Source organism: Carya illinoinensis, chromosome 12, assembly GCF_018687715.1.
Source record: "Carya illinoinensis cultivar Pawnee chromosome 12, C.illinoinensisPawnee_v1, whole genome shotgun sequence".
Taxonomy (NCBI): domain Eukaryota; kingdom Viridiplantae; phylum Streptophyta; class Magnoliopsida; order Fagales; family Juglandaceae; genus Carya; species Carya illinoinensis.
In genome coordinates, this window is record NC_056763.1 from 26,266,040 (window position 1) to 26,284,397 (window position 18,358).

At 36.1% G+C, this 18,358-nt stretch overlaps 2 protein-coding genes across 2 annotated transcripts; both read left to right on the top strand.

Annotated features, from left to right (window-relative positions):
* Positions 1 to 844: 844 nt before the first annotated feature.
* LOC122289374 lies at positions 845 to 10,827 on the top strand. The gene is made up of 8 exons (XM_043096348.1): positions 845 to 992; positions 1,135 to 1,264; positions 1,959 to 2,726; positions 8,348 to 8,375; positions 8,672 to 8,720; positions 8,811 to 9,090; positions 9,237 to 9,369; positions 10,576 to 10,827. The coding sequence occupies exons 1-8, from the start codon at positions 860 to 862 to the stop codon at positions 10,648 to 10,650; spliced, it is 1,596 nt and encodes a 531-aa protein (XP_042952282.1). The 5' UTR covers positions 845 to 859; the 3' UTR covers positions 10,651 to 10,827.
* A 2,217-nt stretch (positions 10,828 to 13,044) lies between these two features.
* On the top strand, positions 13,045 to 16,742 carry LOC122289002 (mitogen-activated protein kinase homolog MMK2-like). The gene is made up of 6 exons (XM_043095867.1): positions 13,045 to 13,359; positions 13,598 to 13,727; positions 14,404 to 14,541; positions 14,675 to 15,007; positions 15,840 to 16,023; positions 16,137 to 16,742. Exons 1-6 carry the CDS (start codon positions 13,181 to 13,183, stop codon positions 16,307 to 16,309), a joined length of 1,137 nt encoding a protein of 378 aa, XP_042951801.1. The 5' UTR covers positions 13,045 to 13,180; the 3' UTR covers positions 16,310 to 16,742.
* Positions 16,743 to 18,358: the final 1,616 nt, after the last annotated feature.

The window sequence follows — 18,358 nt, forward strand, 5'->3', positions numbered from 1 at the left end:
GATAAATCGGCAAACCACATGGTTGATCAAAGAATTACTAGCTAGTTTCTTGGAGTCTTGGACAAATTTAAAGATGATTATTTCTTTCTTTTGCGTTTATAATTAATTAAACTGCATGCAGTCACTATATATAATGCACATCGTGAATTTTTTTTTTTTTTTAATATAATCGAATATCTAGTAGCTGTATTCATGCAGGCAACCGTATAGGATTGGATTCATGATCATAACTCTGACAACTCTTAAGCATTTAAATATCATTTAATTGATCACAACCGTTGCCCCTAACAAAAGTTTCCTCATTTTTGGTGAAAAAAAAAAAAAAAGATGAGAAAAATGCACTCATTGATCTCAAACACATATGTACACTACTATATGTAACGTGTCAAAGGTTCACTGGACTAGGTGTTATATATTATATGATTGTAATTAACTGTTTGCAGAAAGAGAGGCAGAGAAAAGGAAGCGATCGAGAGAGAGAGAGAGAGAGAGAGAGAGAGAGAGATGAGGGGTGTGAGAAAACCACCAGCACAGTGAGAACTACGTGAGTTGGTTACGTAATACTACAAATGTACGTAGAAAACGGTGACGTCGGAATAAAGTTGATGGAACATCGCTTTAGGGTTAGATGGTGCTCGGGTCCCTGATATGGACCCCATCCGGTTGTAAATGTCGGCTGGGTTGTACTTCCTCCTACTTTTAAAGTGGGAGGAGAGAGAGAGAGAGCCCCAACTCCTCTTGTACACAGCCATTTCAACTGTGTCGATCGGCCTTGCACGCAAACAGCAAAGAAAATTTCAAAATTACAAAGGAATTCTCTGCAAGAATCAGCAAGCTATATTTGCAGCAGTCTCTGATAATGGGCCACCATTCTTGCTGTAACCAACAGAAGGTTAAGAGAGGACTTTGGTCCCCTGAGGAAGACGAAAAGCTCATCAGATACATAACCTCCCATGGCTATGGCTGTTGGAGTGAAGTCCCCGAGAAAGCTGGTCATCATCATCATCATCTCTATTTCTCTCCTCTCTCTCTGTCTCACGCACAAACACAGTCTCACAGCAGAGAGACACCCAAAGCCTGCTGCTACCTTATAATAATTGAAGTTCTTATATGTAATATAACATTAATTTTCAGGGCTCCAAAGGTGCGGTAAGAGCTGCCGATTGAGATGGATTAATTATTTGAGGCCCGATATCAGAAGAGGGCGATTCACTCCTGAGGAGGAGAAGTTAATCATCAGCCTTCATGGAGTTGTAGGAAACAGGTTTAACTGGCTCTATATCATACATTTCTCAAATTTCTTTTGACTTTATAATTATTTTCACCATTTCATAGGTTTGCATTGAAACTGGTTATGCGTTCGTCAGTGCGAGAAACCTAAATGTTTTCCTCGTGGGCTTTGTTTTGTTTTGTTGTGTTTTTCAATGGCGTGGAGGAGGTATTATGGATACAACTTAACTGAAAGTGGAACTCGAATTTTTTATTAAAAACAGACTTGAACATGAAGTCTTTACATAAGTTTTCAGAGTAAGTATTTAAATAAAATCCTGAAGCAATCTTACTGTTTAAAAGTAGTTCCTATAGCAGCTATCACCTACATTTTGGGGAGTCGTTAAGACGGCAATTTTAGCGGTTGAAATAGAAGTTTTTAGTCAAAATTACGTGTTTATGCACTGTATTCTAATTTCTCACACGTCTCCACCTTCAAATTAATTAAATAGCTATAGGTTTCTTTTATTATCGCTCTGAACATGATCATGTTAATATATATTTGGACATTCAAATATTGATTTTGCTTCAAAAAATAGAACATCTTGTACTTGTCATTATTCCCTCACTTGTTTAATTATCTCCTGTTTTGGCTCGAGAGTTATTGTTTTAATTAATGTTCTTATTTTAAGAATTTTGCTTTTTCTGGTATTCTGAGATTTGCATGGTGGAATTAATTGCATATGCAGATGGGCTCATATAGCAAGCCACTTGCCTGGAAGAACAGATAATGAGATAAAGAACTACTGGAATTCATGGATAAAGAAAAAGATAAGAAAGCCTTCAAGTACATCTCCAACCAGTACCACAAGTAGCAGTACCACCACTAACAATACCTCCGAGCATTCCCAAATGGGTTACAATTCGAACCAATTACTAGATTTTGTAAATCCAGATTTGGGGCCAAGGCCGCCCGTTCATGAAACCTTATTTTCTTCTTCTTCATCATGTCCCTTATTCATGCAGTTCGACAATATGACTACTAATTCACTTGACATTGGAACACCAGAAAATAGCGTACGGTCGGATCAGTATTTTCATGATGCGAATATGGGTTTCAACCCTGAAATATGGAGTGTGAATAGCCATCATCATCATCAAGTACAGTTAGCTCATCAAGTTAATTTTGATCCCCCTCCTCCTCCGACGGCTTTTACAACGTCCGGCATGGATACAAATAATTACTTGCCGGCGGCGCCTCGTCCTTTGATGGAGAACATGGAAAACATTGTGCCCGGCCTGGAAGTACAATCCTGTAGCATAGATGACGAAGGAGATTTAGGGTTGGAGTGCTTGCAGAGGCAGGAGTTGAACGAATGGGTGGAAGCCCAGCAACAATGTTCCAACTTTCTTTTTTGGGATACTGTTGAAGGTCCACTCGGTGGGGAAGAAATTGCACCAGCTTCTTCAAATGTCGGAGCTGCTCATGATACAATGCCTGCTTTTCCTTCGTCTCTATGAGATAGTGATTGTGATTGTGAACATTTCCCCAACCCCCACCATTTTCTCTTATCCTCTTATGGTCCCTCTTTAGGAAGAGTTTTCAAATGATTCAGGCTTTAATTTTGAAACAGTTTGCACTTTTGCTTCTGTTGGTGAGATTGTGAAAATTAATATTGTGAGTAAAGGCAGCATAAGAATGCATGTCATGGCTGCCATTAATGTTTATTTGGTGTTCGGAAATGGAAAAGGAAAATAATAAAGGCAATGCATGCAACAAGCTGCAATGTTTAATAATGATGACGAGATTCCTTGTTTTCTTGGCTTTGTCATGGCTCCTCCCAATCAATCATTGACATTGTTTTGCCTCTTCATTTTGCCCATCTGACGTGGTGTTGAATGTTGATTGATTCACTTGCTACCTTCGCTGATCTCCAACATAAAATCATGATCAGCTAAATGTATTTTCTAAAGGAAATTTTAAATCTTTAAATGAAGTTTTTTTGAATTTATATTGAATAATATAACTTAAAATGAGATCTTAATGCAAATTTAGTACTTCAATTTAATAAGATCTTAAAAAATTATTTAAAATATAAATAATTCATTATATTAAATATTAATTTTAGTATTATGGGGCCTTGCACACATTAAAAAATATAAAAATTATTTAAAATTTTATATAATGAAATGATTTTTTATTTTTTTCAAAAAGAAACCTCATTTTATTTATTTTAAGGGCCTCACATAAGGTGGGCCTTAGGCAAATTAAAATGGCCTAATTAGCCTTACCATTGAGCCAGCCTGAAGGCTACGTACTGTTTGATCAGTTATCTCTTGAGGAGTACTGTCGTGCGGATGTATACTTGGTACAAACTTATATATGGGTCTAAGGTTTCTACGTTAAAATCGTTATCCTAATATATAATATATACCAATTCAAATATGTTTTTAGAATTTCGGGATATTTTAGTCTCTAACATATATATTTAATTTCATAGTGTTGGGAGCTGTTCTGACACAGAGATGATTCTAAATAAAGGAGAGACGAAATTTAACGTGGTTCGGCAATTGCCTACGTCCACAGATGCTGTAATTTCACTATGAAAATAATTTTTACAGAAATCTCTCTCTGCTCACCCACTCTGTTTCTCTCTTCTTTCTCTCCCACACTCTATCTGCACACACACGCAGCACACTCTTTGTTTACTCTCTGCTGCACACTGTCCGCACACACACGCATCACACTCTTTGTTTACTCTCTGCTGCACACTGTCCGCTCACTTCTCTGAACTCTCTCCTATAAATAGGAGAGAGCAGCCTACAACATTTTTCGGTGCAGTATTTTACGAAAGAGTTTGAGGTGTCACTTGCTGCAGACATTGTGCGTGTCTGCAAGTGGCGCCTAATATGTTAAGGAAAGAAACGGTACATGTCTCACTGTTTACCGTTTTTGTCTCCACTCATAACACATATAGATGCCTCCAAAGGAAAAAAACAAACACCAAAACCAAAAACTACGTAGGGAAAAGGTTTAAGAAGCTAGCATTGTGTGGGATCAAGGAATATTTCTGTGTTTTCTTGGAGCTTTCTTAACTTTTTTAAAGAATGGTCAATATTAATTAAGCAGTATGTCGTCTCATTGCTCACGGCTACCACTTTCTGTAACAGTAGTACTAGTACTACATGAACAGCGATGGCAATTTTAATATTATATAAAACTATTGATGGTTAAAATATAGTGCTTTAATTGAAAGAAATATTTTGACTATGGGGAGAGGCCAGGCAAACATTAACAAGGCATTTAGTCCGGGTTTGGATAAAGAGGTTACATGAGATTGATGATCTATAAATAATAATGAAATAATTTATAAATAATAGTGATTAAATAATTTGAATTAATATATTTTATAAAGTTTTGAAATATGAGAAATAAAACGTTGATTAAAAATATTATAAAGTTTAAATATTATTAGAATATAACTTTTTAATATTATTTTTATTTTAGAATTTGAAAAAGTTGAATTATTTTTTATATTTTGTTTGGAGTTTGGAAAAGTTGTAATGATTAGATGAAAAAGTTGAATATTTGAAATTGAGAAATGTTTGTATATATGATGTTTGGATGTGATACCCTATATGATAAATATATGAGTGAGTGGTGTATGTGATCCCACATTGTTTAAGAATGAGAACTTATTGTTCTTTATAAGGTTTCAATGAGGTTCCAATTATATCATTAACTAGTCCTTTTGGAGTATAGGTCATATGGTTTGAGTCTTCCATTGGGGCGTTTCATTTGATATTGAGATGAAAGAACTTTACTATCCAAACCATGTCTCACTGTTTGCGAATTAGTTCTTAAAAGAAAACACTACCTTTTCGACCATGTACAGTTTAGTACCATGCATGCATGATGCATGAGCCTAGTACTGTTCTTGACTTTGTACATTTAGGTCACATTTAAATGTTGAGATGATCTCAAATGATTAATAAATAGTAGTAAAAAGGTAATAAATACTGAATACCTCACTAACCAAACATAGCCTCGATCAATATGCGTTTCATGTTTCATGCATGGTCTATATATATATAATATATCTACCAAGTTACCTAAGACGACCGTACGTGGTTCCAGCAATATTTAGGAATGTTGCATGAATATTGTAAAACAAAAACCTTGCTTATACGTACGTACGCGCGTAGTTGTTCGTCAACCATTTTTTTGGATTCGATGGCCAGCATGCAGTACTTGGTAATTGGATGACCCATAAACGGCAATTATATTAATGATGGGCAATGCATGATATGCTCGCATGCAATATATATCCATGATTTAATAAACTAAAGAACTTTGCACAAAATATGTACGTGACTACTAGAAGATTTAACGCATGCAGTACGTAGTTTGGCATAATGTTTTATGTCCACGGGATTTGAGAGAGAGACTTCACTGTAAAATATTATAGGTAATTTATAAGCTCTCAACTCCCATAATATTGGTCCTTCTACTATGAAAAATTTAGGAAGAATGTGAGGCGGTTTGGGAAAGAATAGGATGAAGCATCCCTTTGTGAGTTTGTAACGTCGAATATTAACGTCATGCCTTGATGTGATACTGCGTCATATTATAAATTTATTTTTATTGTAAAGTATATTCACTTTTATGTAATAAGTCTCTTTATTGATGTACCCACTATACCCATGGTATATAAAAAATCCAGCAGCTAGCTAGGCGGGCAGGGCATGCAAGCAAGGGGCTGATCATTTAGATATTGAACAAGTTAGGTATCAATAATATCTGTGAACCAGCTAGCTAGCCACTAGTACTGCCATATATAATCACATCTTAATCAATGACGTCTTGAGATCATGTTCCTACCTAATTGATCAACATGAGGATTAACTCGTAATAATTATTTAATTAATCTTTCACTGAAGGCTATCATCCTTGCATGTCAACCTTAATTATAAATCATGTTCCCAAACGAAGAAGTAGTATATATTAATTAACTGATCGCGTATAGTTTGCTAGCTATATACTAATTATTAACATATATATATATATAGTACTAGTGCAGGTCTCACTAGCGACATGGGATCGATGGGGCTTCCAACATAATTATTTTATATGGTCCGGACTGATCTTTTTTAATAAGATTCCTAGCTGGATTTATTACAATATTTCATTAATATTCAAATTCACATTTTCTTAGCAATTTAAACTTTTGGGCTAGCTATATTAATATTTAGTAATTTAAATTTGTATCAAAACATCTTGAATTCTAACTAAACTCTACTTTTTTTAGTTAAATTGGTTATTAATTAATTATTTTTTTATGATTTCTAACTTGAGTAATACAAAGAAAAATAATATTTACAGTCTTAAGGTGTGCAAGTTCTGCATATATACTCTCTTTGAAAAATGTGGATAAATCTGTGACCAATATTATATATGAAAAAATATTTTTTAATAGTAAATCCTACGCTTGACTGCACACTCTAAAATAATATCTACCATTACTCTAAAATAAATTCTCAAAACTGTCTATTGAAAAGAGAGGGAAAGTCACTGTTATGCACTAAATTAACTTTTCCCATGGTTTAAGCAATATATATATATATATATATATGGTACCATATTATCTGAATGCAATTAGAAAAGCATACTGTTGGTCATGATCTACCCAAAAACTTGCACTACAAAAATGACTTGAGTTACCCAAGTAATTAAATAACTTTAAACATTGCAGCTTCTCTGAGGTTATTAACATTTTGTCATAAAATTAAATTCATGCCCCAAAAATATGTAAAAAAGAAGAAGAAGCAAACTGTTAATAATGTTGATGATCTTTTTGGGGCCCCATCTTTGTATTCTTCATGTGCACGTGTTGTGATAACTTTCCCTGCTATATAAGGTACAATAGCCAAATCAAATATGAGTAAGGAGGTTTTCTGCAATGATTCATGACATAAAATGGCCTAGCTAGTCATTTGGATACAACTGAAAGTGACATGGAAAATAGTATATTATATATATATATATATATATATATATATTAGTGGAGGCTAGGGATCATGGTGTAGGAAAATGGAAATATATAATAGAATTTGTTATGACAAAATTAATAGTGGAAAAATGAAAAAAAAAAAAAAAGATGAGTAAGATATTACTACATACAGTCATAGAGTGCACGAGCGTAAATTAATTTCTTTTCATGTAAGTTTTGTATTTATTCACTTTTTTAAAAATAATTGCATGGTACTTACGCACTCATGATTATAACTATAATTTATCTTTAAGATAGAAGCTGGTAATTATTTTTAGTGTAAAATATTGAGTATTTTGATTATTTTATATTCCTTTAAAAAATTTAATATTTGACACTAAATGAATACTGGCCATTTACAAGTAGGAGAAATTATAATATAATAATGAGGTATGGATATGTGATTTTATTATAAGATATTGTCATGTCGTAAAAAATTAATACTTATGTGAATAATTTTATTGGAATGAAATTTTTTGACAGCGTGGGAGAACCAAATAATTAATTCTTCTTAAGTATTTAATAATTTTTATTAAAATTTATTACAGTGAATTATTTGGTTAGCCAAAACCAAAAATCTCATCTCATCTCATCTCAACTCATCATTACAACTTTTTCAAATCTTAATACAAAATATAATAAACAATCTAACTTTTTCAAATCTTAATACAAAATTAATATTCAAAAATTATATTATAACAATATTTTATTTATTACTACTAAAAACATCTTATCTCATTTCATCTCATCTGTATAACCAAGCGGGGCAATTTAAGATTTCTTAAAAAAATCTAAGATAAAAATAGCAAAAATTCGTGTGCAAATAAATTATAATATTTGGGCCTATATAACTGCGGTTTTGGTCCATTGTAGGCCTATCATACTATGATTCAAGAATCTTTGCATTTTGGGTCACAAGATTGGGCCTGCGATGACTTTGATGTCCAAAATGAAGCCCAATCTCCGTTGCAATGGCCCCTATAAAACCAACGCCCACACTAATCTAGGGTTTATTCCAACAGGCGATTGAAGAGTGCGAGAGGCCTCTCATAGAGTTCGTTTGTTGCCGCCTCCTCCTTCTCTTGCAGTCGTTTCCTCGGCCTCTTCGCAAACATGGTACCTCTCTCACTCTCACTCTCACTCTCACTCCGAAAGAGTTAATTTTCTATGTGTTCTTCTTAGTCCGTTTGCTGAGAAACGATCTCCTTTATTGGTTGGATAAGTTCAATTTAACTTAGGGTTTTACATATCTCTGGATCTATTCAGTGGATATTTTATATTTGTATCGAGAGGGCGGGTGGATGAGAGAGAGAACCTTGGAATTTTTTTTCCTTTAATTTTCTGTAGTTTCTCTATATCCAAACAGATAAAAGAATATGGGTTTTTGACTCTTGTAATCATTGCCTATCCAGATCATTCCAGAGAAAAACCGACGTGAAATCTCCAAGTACCTCTTCCAAGGTATCTCTCTCCGTTCCACCACTTACCGACACACTCGTGCATGCATTTTTGTATTTAATTTACAAATTTTCCGGTAACCTTTTTCGACAGAGGGAGTTTGCTTTGCAAAGAAGGACTATAATCTTGCAAAGCACCCGGAGATCGATGTGCCGAACCTGCAGGTGATAAAGCTGATGCAGAGCTTCAAATCCAAGGAGTACGTGCGTGAGACCTTCGCTTGGATGCACTACTACTGGTATCTCACCAACGATGGCATTGAGTTCCTCAGGACTTACCTTAATCTTCCTTCCGAAATTGTCCCTGCAACTTTGAAGAAACAGGCCAGGCCCGCTGGTAGGCCCTTTGGCGGCCCACCTGGCGACCGTCCCCGGTAAGTTCCTCTTCTCGTGGTTGATTGGTTACTGACATTTTTCTTATTCATTGTAGTTTGATATGGGCTTGTTATTAATCTTTTATATGGGATTGTGTAATTAACCAAAATACTGTTGTGTTTTCCTGTTGCTGATTCTGAATTAGTGGTCCTCCTCGTTTCGAGGGAGAGAGGAGATTTGGTGGTGACCGAGATGGGTACCGTGGAGGTCCCCGTGGACCTGGTGGTGACTTTGGTGAAAAGAGTGGAGCACCAGCTGACTATAGGCCCAGCTTTGGGGTAATTTTACTGCTGCTTTATTTAATATATTCTTATTATATCTGTTAGAATATAATGTATGTTACTATTTATGTTTTTGAGTTTTGCTTATGTCTTGGGCGGAAACATGAAAATTGGTTCTTTCTATGTTCTAGCAAGTTTTTGTTGTTTTTTTTTTCCTGCGTTGTGCCTAGCATTGTTCATTTTCTTTTAAGGTTCCTCGGAATATCATAAATTGGATGAGGTTGATGAGTCTACTTAGTGAGGGATTCTATATGCTTTTTTAGGTCAGTGGAGTTGGTTTTGGTATATGTGGTGGTTCAGAGTTTAGACAAGTTTTTGCTGCTGTTTCTTTCCACTAGGAGATATTTTTTTTTTTTTTTGGGGGGGGGGGGTGAATTTGTTCCATTGTAGGGTTAAAGGATGGGTTTGGATGGGCAAGTCTATTTGAGGTATAAAGAACCGTGAAAAGCCTAGAAACTTAGGTCTCGTTTGGTACACATATGAGATGATATAAAAGTTGAATAAAATATTGTTAGAATATAATTTTTGTTTTGGGATTTGAAGAAGCTAAATTGTTTATTGTATTTTGTGTGAGAGTTTGAGAAAGTTGTAATTGATTAAATGAGATGAGATGAGTTAAGATGGTTTGTCCAAATGAGGCCTATTCTGGGAACTGGATTCTTTGTAAATTTACAAAGGTTGAGTTGAAAGAGAATTATGCTGTATGTCACTTGATTGAGGTCCCACATCCCTTCGTGCCCCCTAACGTGTCATTTGACTACTTTATTTATAGCATGGATTGTGTCGGGCATCTAGTTGTTTGAACAAGTTGCCTAGATTAGCTGGTTGTTATGACCTTATTGTCTAATGTATACATGGAAGTACCAATTTATCCAAAAAAAAAAATGTATATATGGAAGTACCAAGTTGCCTGGATTAGCTGGTTGTTATGACCTTATTGTCTAATGTATATATGGAAGTAGCGAGATTTTTAGGGCAGTAATCTTAATTTGTAAATTGTAGTATGTGGGAATCAGCTGTAGTATATGTGATGTGAACTTTTTTTTCCATTTAAGCTTGTTATATATGGAAATACCAAGATTACTAGGGCAATAATTTTAATTTATAAGCTGTAGTGTGTGTGAATCAACTGTAGTATATGTGATGCGAACCTTTCTTTTTTCCATGTATGCTATTGACTGTGCTTGTTGCTCTAAACTTCAGGGTCCTAGTGGAAGGCCAGGCTTTGGTCGTGGAGCTGGTGGTTTTGGTGGGGGCGCAGCTAGCTCAAATGTTTGACAGTTATAATTCTTGCAATGCATGGTTTGGACAGTTAAGGTTTTAAGCTTAACGGATATGAATTGCTGCGAATGGGAGTTCCATAGAAGCGCTTGCTTTTGTTGCTCTTTAGTGTTTGAGAATGCGAGTTTTGTTGGATCCGAAATAGTAATGATTTAGTTTTGCAGCTTGATTTAATTGTCTTTTAATAACTATTTTTTTTCTCGAGCATTTTTTATATACTTCAAATTTGTACTTTTCTTATCCAAAAAAAAAAATGTACTTTTCTTAAAGCCTTGAGCTCGCCACTAGATTTTTCAAATAAGTCTTGATTTTAGCTAAAATACATTTCTAATGGGAGGGTGATAGAAGTATTGATTTGGAGGAAAAGGGCCATAAGATTTAAAAATAAATCGTGAACCAATTTGTAGACGAAATTCGAGAAGTTTTGTCTCAGATCAAAATCCACATTCAAAAAATGGGGGTTTTTCAGAATTGTTCGTTACATAATTATTAAGAAAATCCTATTCCGAGGTTGTGCTAGCTTCAAAATCAAAGAATCCCATTATTATTAAGTTATAGACGTGACAACTGAATTTAGTCTTCACGTAGCCAGAGTGACGAATATATAGATGTTTTCATGAGAAACATCTATTTGAGTTTTGTTACATATAGTTATTTATAATGTGTATTAATCTATATATTAATATTAATTTATTCATATTTAAAATTTAAATTAGTATTATTTTTAATAAAAAAATTTTGACTAATTATATTAAATTAATGTAAATATTATTAGGCAGTTATATTTGTAATTAAATTTTTCCATCGTAACTGCAACGTTGCCTTACGTAATATATTGCTATATTGCCCTGTTCTGCGTATTGTCTGTGAATCTGATTCTGATTCTCTGAAGGCAGGCCGTGAGAAAATTCTCATACACCTCTTAAAATTTCGGGTACAGACTTGCATCATAAAAAAAGAAGTCTAGTGGCGGGTGCCGAAAGGCTCCTCTCTCTAAGATCACGTGAGAGAAAGTTACCCAAGAGTCCCGTGACTGCAAACTATTTCCAGAAAAAGGGTTGGCCATGGATTGGATAAATCTCGTTTCCTTCTAGAGCACTGTATAGTGATGTTCTGAAAACTCTCTTGTATCTGTAAATCTGTGATTGTAAGTAATTACAAAATTGTATTAGCTTGATAGCCACCCCCCCCCCCCCCCCCCCCCCCCGCCACAACACAAAACAACAAAAAAAAGAAAAAGAAAAAGACTTGCTCTTGCTCTTCCGCTTCATGACACAGCCCCAAAGTTCCAATCAAAACTAGATATCAAAGAATGAAAGAGAATAAAAACATGGAAATACGGTCCTTGAAGCGGAGCATTTTTCATATTCGGTTGGGTTAAAATATCATTCAAGTTGTGGCCAAGGTTTATATGACAAAGTCAGAGAGAGAGACTGTTAATCATATTCCAAATTAAGGTTCGTGAGGACTATGTAAAAATGTGAACTTGAAGAACACAGACAGCATGATTCTTATTCTTCTTCTCCAAATTGAGATGGTTTTATTTAAAAAGATCTATTTTTAAAAGCCAACCATGTTAGACCTAGCACATGCATTGCTCAACAAATGGTTTTATTTTGATTAGTGTACGATTGCGTGAACTTAAAAATATATTTAGTATTGTACTTCTATTACTTACAAATTGAGTGAAACCTATCACTTATTTTGAGAACCATTACAATTATAAAAAATAAAAATAAAAATACAAACATTTTTCTATGCTAATTGATGAGACAACTTTTGGCATTAGTAGTGTGCGTGTCTTGTTAGTAAGCGATTTAAAAATAAAAATTTTCTTATAATTATTATTATTTCTTGTTTAATTGTATACCATGTTAAAATAAAGCTTCAAACATGGTGGGCTTCTTTTCTTTTCACAATAATTGGTATTTGGTAGGTCTCAATTTACGTAGCATATCATGGATTATGAAAACTCGACTTAAGCTGCAAGCGTCTGATCAATATGGATTGATCCTTTGGTATAAAAAACCGCAGTTGATGAACTCAAGCCCTTGCCATTGGTGACAAGAAAAAGAGTTTGCAGAAAACCAGAGAAAATTGAGCAGATTAATATACGGAACTTAAATTCATTGATCCCAAAAAGTATGCTCTTTTTTTTTTGGCTGAGTATCCAAAACGTATGCTTTGCTCAAGGGAAACGCGGATAAGAATAGCCGTAGCGTCTCTATACTGCCAGTGGATGCATCATGCATGCATCTGCATTCTGTACATTATTTTATATCTATGAGAACGACATGTTTATTGAAAAATGTCTTTTTCAATTCACGGAATCACGGATTTTCAAACCATTTTCAGAGGAAAAGCTTCGTTAAAGAGTAACTTTGCATTTATGCATTGCATTCACGCTTGGCCAAATTTTGGCCACCAAGTCCCCACTTTTGGGATCTTGTTTGCAGAATTAATTAAATAAAGGAAATATAGAGAACTAAGAAGCTTCATTTGTGTGTGCTGAGCTTTGAACATCGGCATGGCTACCAAGGAGTCGAGCTCTGGAGCTTCCTCTTCGACGGCCGGTACAATCAAAAGAGTGCTCACGCATAATGGTCGTTATGTGCAATACAACGTGTGCGGGAACTTGTTCGAGGTCTCCGCAAAGTATGTACCTCCCATTCGCCCAATCGGCAGAGGTGCTAGTGGTATTGTCTGGTAAGATTTTATATTGAACTTTGATTCAAGTTTGTGTTCTCGTTTTCAATTCGTTTTTTTAATCTTCTGGGCTGATGTTTTAATTTTCTATTTGTGGTCGATGCGGGTCGAGGTTGATTGATGTAATGTAATTTGATGTCCATTAGAAGCTTCAAAAGAACATTGCCTTTTTCATTTACTCGGAAAGTTTATTGTTTGACCAAAGGAGTGGTTGATAACACGATTTCCTTCTGTCCAGTGCTGCTGTGAATTCAGATACACACCAGGAGGTCGCCATAAAGAAGATTGGCAATGCATTTGACAATATAATAGATGCCAAGAGGACATTGAGAGAAATCAAGCTTCTTTCCCACATGGACCATGAAAATGTAAGTATGGTTTCCTGACTGCTAAAATTTTAACCTTTCAGGCTTCTTGTTTCATTTTTAAGTGATGTTTATTCTTTCAATTCCCTTGGAGTTCTGCACTTAGATGTAATACCTTAATACGTAATATTTTTATTTTGATTTAGACTTTTATTTGGGTGGGTTTGGGGGGGTGCTGGGGTTGAAGCTTTTAATGGGAAGAGGCCCATGTATGGAAATGACTTAAATAAATGCATCCATGCCAAAGTTTGCAACTAATGGGTGTAGGGTTGTATACATCCTCCCGTTGTACTTTTTTTCTCTAGGCAAGGGGAGGGGGATTTGAAGCCCTGGATCTCAAAGGCCACTGGCTCTTGGTATTTAACTCTTTAAATCATACAAACTTACAAACCGGCACTGCTCTTGGCAAAACCTGGGCTGTATTTGACTTGCAATCCGATACGATGTCTAGTGAAAGTCTATGCCATTAGTATTTGACCTATATTTAGCCTCTACAAAATCTCGCAGGTTTGAGAATGTCCCGACAGTAAATACTGCTAGATTGCTATGTTTCTGGACAACCGGATTTTCAATGCTCTTGTATCAGTTTACCTTGATATGCTTGGTTGGAAATGGCTCTGCATAATCACTATTTTACTTCAGTGTACGGGGAATTATTCTTCATTTTTTCCTTTACCAGGTTATTTCCATCAAGGATATCATACGACCACCAAAAAAGGATGCATTCAATGATGTGTACATTGTCTATGAACTAATGGATACTGATCTTCATCATGTAATTCGATCTGACCAACCACTTACAGATAATCATTGTCAGGTTTGGCATCAACAATATAGTTGGGAATTTATACCTTGCCATTTTAATTGTACAGTTCAACTTCTTCATTTCAGTACCTTGCTTGGCTTTGGAAAAATGTGCATCAAATTGATACATCATGAAAATTATGCAGTACTTCTTGTATCAGCTGTTACGAGGACTGAAATATGTACACTCAGCAAATATTCTGCACCGTGATCTTAAGCCCAGTAATCTGCTTCTCAATGGTAATTGTAACCTTAAAATTGGAGACTTTGGATTGGCAAGGACAACTTCTGAGACAGACTTTATGACTGAGTATGTTGTCACTCGTTGGTACCGAGCACCGGAATTGCTTCTTAATTGTTCAGAGTACACTGCTGCCATTGATGTATGGTCAGTTGGTTGCATACTCGGTGAAATTGTGACTAGAGAACCTTTGTTCCCAGGGAAAGACTATGTTCATCAGCTGAGGCTTATTACAGAGGTATAGTTTTTCGGTCTTCCAAGTGAATTAATATCAGCTAAAAAAGTACTCCACCAGAGGGGGAGAGAAAGAGAAGTCCAATATGGTCCAGAAGTTATCTAAACCCTTTACTTCTCTTCGAGTTATTCCTCTCTCTCTCTCTCTCTCTCTCTCTCTCTCTCTCTACACACACACACACACACACAGATTTTCACTGTAGTCATTCATAGCTCAATCAAGGTTTCATCACCGCCCATATCTTTCTTCCTCCATAAATAAACACCAGTGCACTTGATTTTGCTAGCTGGGATAACCACCCTAGTGAAGGGGCGGCACCTAGTCATATCTGATTTACAAATTTCTTTATAATGATCTCACTGATACCATTATTCTTCCATACCAGAACCTGAGGACATCAGTCTCTGCTCATTCTTTGGTTCTTTTATTCTTATCACAGCTAGTATGATTGGTACAAGATGATTACCAGCAGAGGCAGTGCATCTTGGTGCTTGATGTGTCAACAGGTTTATATGTTGACATATTAAACCTCACTACTTTAAGTTTGGGCTGTATGGTCCAACTGTTAGCACCACTTCTATGACATTTTTGGCATCTTATTAGACCTGGCTCTGGTTTTGAAGGGTGTATGTATATCATCTTGCATACTGTCTGGAATAGGTTTAACCCTCGCCCTCATTCTTTGATAAGAGATTATAATATAATCTGGGATTATGCTTTTTTTGTAAATAAATCTTATAATGACAAATGAGGAGAATACATCCTATTTAGATGCTTGTAAGATCGATGTAACATCATGCATGTGCTGAATTCTTTTTCTATTTTTTTCCTATAGTTAATAGGTTCACCTGATGATGCTAGCCTTGGATTTCTCCGTAGTGATAATGCTCGAAGATATGTTAGACAGCTTCCGCAATGCAGGAAGCAACCATTTTCAGCTAGATTCCCCAGAATGTGTCCTGGGGCTTTGGATTTGCTAGAGAAAATGCTCGTCTTTGATCCTAACGAACGCATTACAGGTATAATAAACAGAGTTCAAATTTCCCCTTAGAGCAACTCTACTTTGGATATTGCTTCAAATCTTTTTATTTTTTCTGAGTGTCTTTTACTATGCTTTTGAATCTTTTGGCAGTTGAAGAGGCACTTTGTCACCCATACATGTCATCTTTTCACGATAACAATGATGAACCTGTCTGCCCTATGCCATTCAGTTTTGATTTTGAGCAACCATCTTGTACTGAAGAAGAGATCAAAGAGATCATATGGAGGGAATCAGTGAAATTCAACCCAGATCCTACCCATTAGGCAAAATGCTTTTCATATGCAGTAGATATCTAGTAATAGGCAAAACTTCGTCCCCCTCAAAATAGTGTATAATTCGTCTTATTTACTAGAATTGATATAATTGCATAAGACTTCATACTTGAAGTCAACTAACAAGCAAGGTGCTGAAACATCTCTTCTCCTACTGATTTGGGATTCTGCAGATATCAGCAAAAACCCCAAAGCGAAGTTGAAGCCAGCTTGGTACAAAAAATGGTGGTGATTTTTCTCATGAGTGTTTGGGGTAAAGATTAGAACAAACAGTATGGATGTTATATTGCTTTAATCTAAATATATGTTGCATATTAAATAAAACCAAAACATCAGAACGAAGATCTGTTTCTCTTGTGTCTGATCTGTTGCTCTAATCTTGCAATTGATAATTCGCAGTTGAGTTGCTTCAAACTTCAGATTCTCTACTTGTGTTGAAATTTTTTATAAAATTTGGTGCTATATTCGTTTATCTGTTATGATCCTTATGGTTAAAAGTTTAACTAAATTAGCATCCAATAGTTCTGATTTTTAAATCAATGATTGGATTTTTAACAATTGGAATTTGGTGCTTTATTCATTTATTTGTTATGATCCTTATGGTTAAAAGTTTAACCAAATTCGCATTCAATAGTTATTGACAACACAATCACAGGATTTCAATTTGCACAAAATACTCGCCATATTTTCAGCAAGCTTTCTTTATTTGTAAATATCAATTATTTCCATACTTAGTCTAATTTCCTTACATTTGGTTATTTCCATACTTAGTCTAGTATTTCCATACTTAGCTACGCTCCTTGTAATTATTTAACCATCCGTGTATCATTATAATCAGCAAGTATTTTTGAATAAAAGTGATTCAACTTTTCAATTCTTGACATGGTATGAGCCTAACGACGATCCCTCCCTACCCGAGTCCTACATGGCCTCTTCTTCCTCTTCCCCCTACCTCCTCCATCCTTCTGATTCCCCTAGTTTAATTCTTGTTTCTGGCCTTCTTACAAGCAACAACTTTCCAAAATGGCAAAAAACCATGACCCGTGCGCTCAATGCTAAGAACAAACTCAGTTTTGTTGATGGCTCTCTCCCCACCCCTGATCCTAGTTCTCCCGAATACAACCAATGGAATCAAACCAAAGACATGGTTCTTACCTGGATTTTAAACTCCATCAGCCCATCTCTAGCCAACTCACTTGAATATCACACAAACCCACGTGATGTTTGGGTTGACCTTCAATCTCGTTTCAACCACGACAATAACACTCGCCTCTATCATCTCAAGCGTGCCCTTTCCTCCCTGCACCAAAATACCAACTCCATTCATGAATACTACAACCATATCAAATAGCTATGGGATGAATTAAACCATCTTCAAAACACCACTGACCTCAAGGATATACAAAAACAAGCTGATGATGAGTGTGTCTTTCAGTTCCTCATTGGCCTAAACGACTCATTTGCCCAACTCAGAACCCAAATCCTTGCTATGGACCCCCTTCCTTCAATCACCAAAGTTTTTTCTATTTTATTTCAGGAAGAGCAACAGCGCCTCCTTCAACTTCAACCACTATCGGCAGATTCCATGGCCTTCGCCGCCAACTCCAGCCACTCACCGAGCCACCTCCATTGCACCGAGTGTGGAAAACAGGGCCACACTCGTGACCACTGCTGGAGGGTTATCGGCTACCCACCAAGCCGCGACCCACGCACCAAGCCACGCCCCTCCATCCTCAGCAAACCCCCATCTGGTTTCACTCCGGCCGCCAATCAAGCCTCCTGCTCCACCGATTCCCCTCCCCTCCTCGGATTGACACCAAATCTCTACCAGCAACTCTTGGACCTGCTCAAACCGAAATCCACTTCTTCAAACTTTGTTGGTAACATTTTCTCTTCCACTTCTTCCTTTGATCGACGCCAGGATTGGGTTGTAGACAGCAGCGCCAGCACCCACATGTGCCACGACCGGCACCTGTTTTCCATTTTGGAAAACTCCCCCCCTTCCCTTTCTGTGAAGCTGCCGAATGGCCATATCCTTCC

What these genes read in the sequence shown, in the direction of transcription:
- LOC122289374 (XM_043096348.1), top strand. Translation starts at nt 860, where the DNA reads ATGGGCCACCATTCTTGCTGTAACCAACAGAAGGTTAAGAGAGGACTT. An exon ending in TGAAGTCCCCGAGAAAGCTG is followed by an intron (nt 993 to 1,134) that starts GTCATCATCATC and finishes ATTAATTTTCAG; the next exon opens with GGCTCCAAAGGTGCGGTAAG. An exon ending in TCGGCCTCTTCGCAAACATG is followed by an intron (nt 8,376 to 8,671) that starts GTACCTCTCTCA and finishes TTGCCTATCCAG; the next exon opens with ATCATTCCAGAGAAAAACCG.
- LOC122289002 (XM_043095867.1), top strand. Translation starts at nt 13,181, where the DNA reads ATGGCTACCAAGGAGTCGAGCTCTGGAGCTTCCTCTTCGACGGCCGGT. An exon ending in TTACAGATAATCATTGTCAG is followed by an intron (nt 14,542 to 14,674) that starts GTTTGGCATCAA and finishes AAAATTATGCAG; the next exon opens with TACTTCTTGTATCAGCTGTT. An exon ending in AGCTGAGGCTTATTACAGAG is followed by an intron (nt 15,008 to 15,839) that starts GTATAGTTTTTC and finishes TTTTTCCTATAG; the next exon opens with TTAATAGGTTCACCTGATGA.